The 9,950-nt window shown below is 63.9% G+C and overlaps 2 protein-coding genes across 2 annotated transcripts; both read left to right on the plus strand.

Moving 5' to 3' along the window:
- The first annotated feature begins 2,180 nt into the window (after positions 1 to 2,180).
- Positions 2,181 to 5,663, plus strand: EMIHUDRAFT_459672 (methylenetetrahydrofolate dehydrogenase/methylenetetrahydrofolate cyclohydrolase). Its single transcript, XM_005764878.1, has 9 exons — positions 2,181 to 2,693; positions 2,771 to 2,844; positions 2,921 to 3,043; positions 3,306 to 3,351; positions 3,419 to 3,501; positions 3,848 to 3,901; positions 4,226 to 4,316; positions 4,391 to 5,569; positions 5,641 to 5,663. Exons 1-8 carry the CDS (start codon positions 2,246 to 2,248, stop codon positions 4,549 to 4,551), a joined length of 1,080 nt encoding a protein of 359 aa, XP_005764935.1. The 5' UTR covers positions 2,181 to 2,245; the 3' UTR covers positions 4,552 to 5,569; positions 5,641 to 5,663.
- Positions 5,664 to 7,957: 2,294 nt separating this feature from the next.
- EMIHUDRAFT_120108 (hypothetical protein) lies at positions 7,958 to 9,536 on the plus strand (the record flags this gene model as incomplete). The annotated part of the gene is made up of 2 exons (XM_005764879.1): positions 7,958 to 8,008; positions 9,132 to 9,536. The coding sequence occupies 2 exons, from the start codon at positions 7,958 to 7,960 to the stop codon at positions 9,534 to 9,536; spliced, it is 456 nt and encodes a 151-aa protein (XP_005764936.1).
- Between the last annotated feature and the right edge of the window lie 414 nt (positions 9,537 to 9,950).

A 9,950-nucleotide genomic window follows, 5' to 3' on the forward strand; every position in this document is an offset into this window, starting at 1 on the left:
GCCGCCTCTCGGGCGTGCGGCCAGGGGCCCGTGTTGCGCGAGGAGAGGGCGGCGCGCTCGGCGCGCTGGCGGCGGTGAAGCCTCTCAGAGTGGGTGCTGGCTGGCCGAGGGCGTCGGGCGGGTGTGGGGCGGCACTCGGGCCGCCGGACGGGCCGTGGTGGCCCGTGTGGCGTTCGTGAGGGACTGTTTGGGCGCCCCGGCAGCCTCCCGGCCGGCGTGACCAGGGCCGGTTTTGGCAGCGGTTTGGGCTGTGTGTGGGCTGGTCGCGGTAGGGGATATAGTGCTTGTTTATGGTCCCACTCACCACTCCCGGCCGATGGGGCCTCGCGGGGCGTCCTCGTTTGCAAATAAAGGCCTCTGCCATCGCTCAGAGTCCCAAACCATGTGATCATCCGCGCTGCCGCCGCCCGACCGCCGTAGAGCGTAGTCTGCCAGATGCGACGTCGTCGGGGAGGGCGTCGTCGCGGGCGCCAACGTCGTCATCCGAGCCCCCACGCCTGTCCAAGGGCACATCTTGGTGACCTGGGGCGGGGCCGAGTCGTGAGTTCTCCGCCGGGGCGAGCTTCTGGGTCCATGGGACCGCTGCCGGACCCATCCGAGAGCCTCTCCGGACACGTTCGCGTTCGTACGACGGCCTACTTGGCGGCCGATTGTCGACGACCAAAGCTCCGGACGCCGCGGCCAAAGGTCCTCCCACGGCCCCAGGGCTCGTGGTGGGTGTGGGGTGTGCCTCGCGAGGCGGAGAGGCCGCGTGAACTCCCGTAGAAGCTCGCGAAGTGCGGATTTGGAGCGCCGCGCCGGACCTCCGCCGGGGCCCGCCGGGGCGCCGTATGGGCCTCGGGGTGCCCGAGAAGCTTAGAGGTGCGGTTTTTTTTGCTTGTGTCTATCGGTTCATGTCATGGACCGGCCCTGGGAAGCCTTTGACCGCGCGCGGAGGGTGTTACGGGGCCGTGATGATTTAGTGGGTTGGAAATCGGCCGATTTGCCCAGTGTGCGCTATGAACAGAGTGAGTGTGCTGGGCGCTGGGAGTGAGAGGATGAGAAACGTCGAACACGATCGAGAAACCGCTCAACCCTCCGTCCCTCCCCCCCCACCTCTATTTTCTTCTCAACGGTGTGTGTGCCAGTCCGCGCCAGTCCGCGCCCTTGAACACGATCGAGAAACCGCTCAACCCTCCGTCCCTCCCCCCCCACCTCTATTTTCTTCTCAACGGTGTGTGTGCCAGTCCGCGCCAGTCCGCGCCCTTGAACGCGATCGAGAAACCGCTCAACCCTCCGTCCCTCCCCCCCCCACCTCTATTTTCTTCTCAACGGTGTGTGTGCCAGTCCGCGCCAGTCCGCGCCCTTGTCGTGCCAGCGTGCTGAAAGAAAGAAAGAAAACATAAATAAATAAATAAAACGGACATCCCAAGCTAAGAAAGAAAACATAAATAAATAAATACAACGTACACGCCAAACGAGGGGTGGGAGAAGGACAGGGTCCCCACCTGCACGAGCAGGATCTTGTAAGGACGATCAGGGACACAGGGGAACGGGAGCGGGGAGCGCATCGCGACACGGAGGGGGGCTGGGCAGGGTTCACCCTCACGACAGGGTCCTAAGAAAGAAAACATAAATAAATAAATAAAACGGGCACGCCAAACGAGGGGTGGGAGAAGGACAGGGTCCCCACCTGCACGAGCAGGATCTTGTAAGGACGATCAGGGACACAGGGGAACGGGAGCGGGGAGCGCATCGCGACACGGAGGGGGGCTGGCAAAGAAAACAGACAACGCAAGGGTGGCCGGCGCGTGCCAGCCGCTGGCCCGTCCAGCGTGGCGGGGCCGGCTCGCCCATCCTTGCCCGCGCGCTTGCCGACGCGAGAAGATCGCGCGAGAGGGCAAAATGTGGGCAAAATGGCCTGTTTGCCAACCCTTCACGGCGACTTCACGGCCGAACGAGTCGGATCGACGTCTCGCCGCCTGCACCAGCGTGTGCGCCTCGCAATTCTATACAGAATCGACACTTGGTACGTCTTCTGAATCGCTCGTGGAGAGGAGCTACGGCCATTCTCCACTTGTTCGACGAGTTCGACGACGTCGTACATCAGTCCGCGCCCTTGTCGTGCCAGCGTGCTGAAAGAAAGAAAGAAAACAGGTTAGCTTCTGATACTTAGAATTCTTCTCAACGACAACACAGCGTGTGTCTGAGAAGTGGCACCCTGCCCGCCTCCTCAGCGCTGTCACAGGCCTCCGCCGGCCCATTCATGAAGCTATCGGCCGTGCGGAGGCTCGCGCTTGCCGGATCGCTCAGCGCCAGCGTCGCGCTCGGACTGCAGCTGCAGCACGGCCGCGACGCGCGGCCGTTCGGAGCTAGCGTCGCCTTTGCGCAGCCACGGGCTGCTGGCGTGGCCATGCTGGCCTCGCCCGCCGAAGGTCGGGCGCGGCTGATCGACGGCAAGGCCATCGCGGCCGCCGTGCGGCGCGACATCAAGGCGAGCTCCGACGAGCTCAAGGCGGCGCATGGCACGACGCCGGGCCTCGCCGTCGTGCTGGTGGGCAACCGGACCGACTCGGCGACGTACGTGCGGATGAAGAAGAAGGCGGCGGCGGAGGTCGGCTTCTACTCCGTGGACCGCAACTTTGACGAGACCGTCACGCAGGAGCAGCTCCTCGCCACCGTCGAAGAGCTCAACGCGGACCCGCGCATCCACGGCGCGCGCTCGCCTCGGGAGCGGGCGATACGACACTATGTTGTGAGGGGGGGGAAGAGTGGCGGACCCGTCCCTCAGGCATCCTCGTGCAGCTCCCTCTGCCGAGGCACATCGACGAAGCCGCCGTCCTCGAGTCCATCGCCGTCGCCAAGGCCGCAGACGGCGCCCCCGCATACGACGACATCACATCACACACGTTTGAATGATATTATATTATATATTATATAGGACGTGGACGGATTCTCCGCGGAAAACATCGGCCGGATGTGCCTCCGGGGCGGGGAGCCGCCCCTCGCGCTGCCGTGCACGCCCGCCGGCTGCGTCGAGCTGCTGCAGCGGTCCGAGATCCAGGTCGCCACACACACACACACACACACTCACTCCCACACGGCTCACCCACGCGCACCGGGCCTCGCACCTCTGAGTGCCGTGGGGCTCCTGTCGTCTAGTCGCGAGGGGCTAGCCTGGCCCTTGCCCCACCACCTCGAGTGTGTGGAGAAACGCACCTCACCTCACCGTACCTCCACGCTGCCGCGCGAGGAAGCGGGTGTGTGGCGCTCCTCGGGACACGTCCACGACACGTCCACCACACGTCCACCACACGTGGCCGCAGGTGGCCGGCAAGGAGGTTGTCGTGCTTGGGCGGTCCAACATCGTCGGCGAGCGCGCGCACACAGCTGCGTCGCGTCGGCGGGCGCAGCGTGACCTGTGTCCTCGCCCCCGTAGGCATGCCTGTCGCCCACCTGCTCCAGTCGATGGACGCCACCGTCACCGTCTGCCACTCGCGCACCGCAGACCTGCCTGCGCAGGCGGCGAGGCCCCCCGACCGCAAAGCCTCGGCCCTCCCCGACCTCCCGACCCGAAGCTGCACTCATGCTATAGCCCTGCACTGCCTCGATGCGTGGCGCGCGCACTGTGCAAGTCCCCGCGCCTCACCCCCACTCGCCCTCCCGCAGGTGCCTGGGCCCACTCTCGGCCCTCCCGACCCGAAGCCTCGGCCCGACCCGAAGCCTCGGCCCAGAGAGACCGCAATACTTGGGCCCTCCTGATGACCGCAAAGCCTCGCCCCTCCCGACCCGAAGCCTCGCCCCTCCCGACCCGAAGCCTTGCGCCGGAGAGATCGCAAAGCCTGGCCGCGGCCTTGTTTCGGCGCAGGTGCGGCGCGCAGACATCGTCGTCGCCGCCATCGGACGCGCTGAGCTCGTCAAGGCAGTCACATCTCTCCCCAGATCTCCCCTTATCTCCCCATATCTCCCCATATCTCCCCATATCTCGGCGCTGAGCTCGTCAAGGCAGTCAGTCAGTCAGACAGTCAGTCAGCCAGTCTTACACACACGCCCCCAGCACGGACGACGGGGCACACGCACTCGCGGAGCACATGCACATGTACATGTTGTTGCGGTGGCGGTCTGTGCGATCTCGGGAGAGGGTCCGGCAGTCACATGAATGGTCGCCTTGGCGACTCCTCCTCCTCCTCCTCCTCCTCGTCATTGTTGTTTCTCATGTCGACGACGCTGCCCCTCCGTGTCGAAGGCCGACTGGATCAAGCCCGGCGCGGTCGTGATCGACGTCGGCGTCAACTCGAAGCCCGCGCCCGAGGATAAGCGTGGATACAAGCTCTGCGGTGACGTCGACGCGGGCGAGGCCCCGCTTGCCCGCGACGCGTCCCCGACACGTCCACGGCACGTCGTCCCCTAGGCGACGTCGACTTTGACCAGGTTTCCCTCGTCGCGGGCGCCATCACCCCCGTGCCGGGCGGCGTCGGCCCGATGACGATAGCGATGCTGCTCAAAAACACGCTCAACCTCACGCGCCACTCGCTCGGGCTGCCGCGCATCCCGCTCCGCAGGCAGCAGTGAGGCTGCCTCCGCCCGGGCACGCGAGGTCCGCGACGCGCCGCTGGCCGCTGGGGCCGCCCGAGCGTGCGAGGACGAGGCGTCGCGTTTATTTTTGCATGCGGCCGCGCCGGCCCTCTGTCGCGTTGCGGCTCGTTGTCGGTGCACGGTGGTCCCGGCCGCCGGGGGGGTTTGAACGCATTTTTATCTAGAATATACGTGTATACCGACTCGTATGTGCGTAGTGGTGCCGTTCGGTTGGGGCGCCAGGGGCGCCACCCCGGTGTCGCTGCAGTCCACTTGCTCCCACACAAGATCAAGAACGAAGAAGCGCAGAGGCGCAGAGAGCTCACCCCTCCTCGTCGGAGGAGGAGCCGTACGCCAGCCCGAGCAGCGAGGCGCCCGCACTGGCGCCGCCACTGGCGGAGGCCGCTCCTGCCGATGCCGCCGCCGGCGCAGCAGCCGCGGCTGCGGGCGCGGGAGCCGCCGCCGCCGCAGGCTTGTCCGCCTCCGCCGCCCGCGGCCGCACGACGCGAAGCGCGGCGGGCAGCGAGGCACCCGGCCGCTTTGGCGGAGGGCGGGGCGGGGGCGGCGCGGCAGAGGCAACCGAGACGGGCGCCACCTGCGTGGTGCGTCGCTCCCGCGCGAGCTTGTAGAACTCTGCACTCTCCTGGTTCATCCGCTCCGCCTCCCTCCGCTGCGCGTTGAGGCGGTCGACTCGCTCCTCCTCGAAGGCGGCGTCGTCCTCGTCGAGCCGCCAGTGGTCCATCTGGTTCTTGAACTGGTGCGCCGCCTCCCACTCCTCCTGCTTCGCGTCGCGCTGCTCCTTGAGCCGGTCGTACAGCGTGCGGTTGTCGTCTGGGTCAAAGTTGGTGCTGACTGCGTCCGACTTGGCCTCCTCGCCGCCACCGCCCTCCTCCGCCGCCGGCTCCGGCCCGTCCTTCACGTCCGCACCCGCCTTGAACTGCTCCTCCGTGTAACGGCCGCCGCTGGCGAAGCGCTTCCCGATTTGGTCGGCCTGCTGCCGCACGCTCGAGAAGACCTGAGGCCGCGCGCCGGTGTGAGGGCGGCGCCGCGCGTCCGCGCAGGGCAGAGAGATTGGCCGGCGGCGACCTCTGCCGTGGAGCGGAGCTCGCCCTCGTCCTTCCGTTCGGCGTGGAATTGGGACATCGGATAAGGGGTGGAATTGTGACTCCACCGAGTGTCTGCTTGAGAAAGTGGTACTCCCTTAGTGTAGGTAAACCATAAAAGTAGGTTTGAATTCGTCCACGTAAGGCTTGGTGAGTGGTTGGGGTGGCCTCAGGCATCCCCAAGGGAGCCGCTGCGGTGCCACATAAGCAGCTTAGCGATTGTCGAGACTTTAAAGTATTCGTGTGAAGAAACGCAAACAGGACAGACGGAGACGCTACTATGGTCACCAGTAAACCATAATTCGACTTTGAGGGATCATATCTCAAAAAGCCGGGAGACAGCATAGCCTTATTGTTGCATATTATGCCACATAAGGTCAAACTTGACCCCACAAGCATCAAGAACCCGATGCTCCGGCTCGACTGTGCCGGCACACTGCCTCCTCGCGCCGGCTGCTAGCAGGCCGTCGCGGCCCGTGGTGCACCAGAGAGAGAGGTCGATACGTTGCCCCCGCCGGCGAGTCCGCGCGGCTCAGGCCGGCCAGAAGGTGTGTGGTGACGGCACCGTGGCAGGAGTGCGGAGAAGAGCTCGCCGAACGCGAGCAGCAGATGGCCAAAGTGTACCAGCGCGAGAGCCTCGCGAGCGGGCGCAGAAGAAGCTCGCCGTGACACGATGCCGGGCGGTGGTGATGCTCTGGCGGCTGTGCACAGTGGGCAAAGTCAGGCTGCAGCAGGGCAGCACGATGGTAGTGCCCTGCTGCAGCCTGGCCTGACATGCACAGGGCGAACAGAGACACTACTATCGTCCGGCGCTCGTCGTCGAATCTGGGCCAACTTCGACCGCCGCCACAGCTCGCCACGAGCACGCAGCGACAAAATGTTGACTGTATGGAAGTTGAGGCTGGTCGAGAGGAAGAGGCTGCCGTGCGAGCCGGCAGCAGGCTGGCTCGTCGTGGACTGCAGCGGCGATCCTTATGTGGGTTTCTCTGTTCATAGTAGCGTATACGCTACTATGGTTTACCCACACTAAGCGAGTATATTTCACACATTGTCACGCGCATGTGAGAAGATAGCCTCAATCTGTATTTGTGTGCAATGGTCGGGCTTGTGATGCTTCACACATGGTTATACAACCACCACTCTCTACACAGTTGGGTACGACTCCATGCGGACCATCATGATGTAACCGAGTACTCTGTATACTGTACTGTTAAATTGATAGTACGGAGGCAGTGCGGTTGGAGGGCGCTGCGCGGGGATGTGGGTGGAGGGCGGGCGCCACGCCATCAGGCAGGCCGCACGGGGACACAGCCGAACGAATGTGTATGTGTACACAGATTCTCCCCGCCGCCTTGGTCCTCCTTGGCCTCTTCTCTGACCAAATCAATCCATTCACTTCAGCAAGCCCTTGTCGGTAATGACATCGCCCTTGGGCCCCATGTTTGCGTGCTTGATGATGTTGAGGCCGCCAACCAGCCGCCTGCCACGCATGCTGTCGTCAACAACCACAGCTCGTGTTCCGTAGCGATCGAAGAGAACCGTCTGGCCGGTGATGACTGTGCCATCCCAGTGGCCGCGGAGCCGTGTAGTGAGGTGTGTAATTGATGGGTTCCGGTAGTCGGTGTGGCAGTCACGGCTGCGTGATCCAAAGCTGATGTATGCATTTGTGAATATCTTCGACTCAAGCCCGCAGCCCACGTAGCTCTCATCAGTACATCCTGCGAACCACGGCTCCAGGCCATAGTGCTGCCGAAATACAGGGTGGCGGTTGAGCAATGTGCGCAGCTGCGCCTGTTGTGCATACTCCTGCGGCAGGAGTTCCTTGGTTTCAGCCTCTGCACAGCTCACATAGCAGCCGATTTCCTCGTTCCCACCGCGCGCGGCCGCAACCAAGCTTCCAGGGCCGCTAAAAAAGAATTTGGTGCCGCAGGAAAAAATCATGCGGACCGCTGGGTGAGCTTCTTAGCCCCCCGGCCCTGGATGTGAGGTTACCGACTGCACTCCAAGTGCTCCGTGTCCGTACTGTGCCGTACCAAAGTGTGAACAGGTTGGAGCAGCAGCTCCTGAGCCTACTGTGTGAATACGTTTTCCACGTATTCCAAATGACCTCCCAGAGGCCTGTAATCTGCCGTATTCCACCCGTATTCCACGTATTCCATGGAATACGCCGTATTCCAAGCTCCAAAAATGCTAAATGGACGTATTCCGTATAAAATTTTCTTCGCTCCGCGAATTCACACAGTAGGCTCCTGAGCACGGCGCCGCAGGCGCCTGTTGATAGGTCCAGGTGATAGCCCTGGATGGGCAATGCATACGCCTCACTGGGCCTCAGATCCCCCGACCGCGTCCCGGTGCTCTGCGTTCGGATTTGTGACGCCGCCGCACCGCGCCGCGGCCGGGGGCCCGCCGGAGGACGAGGATGGCCGTGACGGACCGGGACGAGCTCTGGGAGGTTCAGTGTCAGTGTATATATTGTAGAGATCAACCATGTGCACAATATCTCTCAGTCTAGCTAAGCCTGGGAAGGCGATGCCGGGGCCGTACAGCAGCTTGATGGTGCTTCGCCGGCGTGCGTCCCGGAGCGGTGCCGGGGACGGGCGGTCCGTGAGAGGAAAATGGAGGACAACGCCGACGCCGCTCTGATTCGACTTTTTACTTCAAACAAAGACAGTCGCACGCCCTACTGTGTGAATTCGCGGAGCGAAGAAAATTTTATACGGAATACGTCCATTTTTGGAGCTTGGAATACGGCGTATTCCATGGAATACGTGGAATACGGGTGGAATACGGCAGAATACAGGCCTCTGGGAGGTCATTTGGAATACGTGGAAAACGTATTCACACAGTAGGTCGCACGCGCTGCAGCGCGGCGCGTGCGACTGTCAGGAGCGGATCCGTCAGTTAGTCGTGTTCACGCCGGGATCGTGTCCTCCACAACCTGGGCAGACTTTAGCCAAGTACAGTACCGTCGGGTACTTATTTTAAGAGCAGGTAAACAGCAATAGATCCGGGTGTAGTGCCGGATCAGTTCCTGGAGCCAGGGGGACCGATTCGCGCTTGCCAAGGGACCAATTGCTAGACACCCGGGCCGGGGGGGGGAGGGGGTACAGGGGGGCCCGCACAGGTGGGCGAGCCAAACTCTGGCGGAGGCAGCCCGCTCACCCCCAGGCGCCCCTCGAACCGGAGGGTGGTCTGCCGCCGCTGCGCGGTCGGCGCGCCGAGCGCGGGAGACATATCAGCTTCGCGCCACAGGTGGGGGGACCGATTCTCAGCAAGTTTGGCAGCGCGGGCAGTGTGAAGGATCGATTGCTGTACAACGAGGGACCGATTCCGTGAGGGCTGGGTATCGATTAGGCCGCTTGAGGGCCGGATCTATTGCTGTTTACCTGCTCTTAAAATAAGTACCCGACGGTATGGTTCTTGCACTTGTGCAAGATTGGGCGTCTTCTGCAGCAGTCCCTTTGATGGGCGCAGCCGCCCGGCGCCGACGCGTGGGTGATCTCGCGCGAGCGGCGGGAGAGCAGCGGCCCGTCCCGCTTCGCGACGCAGGCCGCGGCGATCTGCTCGCTGGCGGCGGAGCTCGACGCCGGAGGGGTCGTGCTCGGCATGCCGTACCTCGCCGACGGCCGCCGCTCGCGAGAGTGCGAGCTGGTCGAGGCGGCGGCGGAGAGGCTGAGAGAGGCGGCGCCGACCGGGCTGCGCCTCCTGCTGTGGGACGAGACGTGGACCACCCGGCTCGCCCTCGGGCCGGGCCGGCACAGCGCCCGCCGCCAGCACTGGGGCCACGCCGCCGCCGCCTGCCTGCTGCTGCAGGACGTGCTCGGCGCGGCGGAGGTGCTCGCGTACGCAGAGAGGAGGAATGGAAGAGTGGAATGCTAGCAGCTCTGCATCTCTTCAAAACGCGTGTGCGGAGGCCGTCGTCCGAGCCGTGAGGCCCGTGTGCGTGCGTGCGTGTGGAGTATCTCTCTAGGTCACGCTGCCAGACGTGCGAGTCGAGAGTGCAGTCTGCAGAGTCCAGAGAGGTGCGGCACTCGACTATGCGGACACTCCACTCTGACGCATCCGGCCATGACATGTGCGGCAGCTCCTGCGTGCCGGCCGTTGGTCCGGTTTTGGACCTCTCTCTCCACGCACGCCACACGTCACCGCGAGCCCGCGCCCCCGCGGGCAGCGTAGAGCGTTGAGCGTAACACACACGGTCACTCTCGCGCTCGAGCTTTCGACTCTCTCGTGTCTCGACCTCCCCCCCGACCCGAGTCGCTCTCGAGCGTCGAGGAGCGGAGCTGCCACGTG

The sequence above is a fragment of the Emiliania huxleyi genome (genome assembly GCF_000372725.1).
Source record: "Emiliania huxleyi CCMP1516 unplaced genomic scaffold EMIHUscaffold_577, whole genome shotgun sequence".
Taxonomy (NCBI): domain Eukaryota; phylum Haptophyta; order Isochrysidales; family Noelaerhabdaceae; genus Emiliania; species Emiliania huxleyi.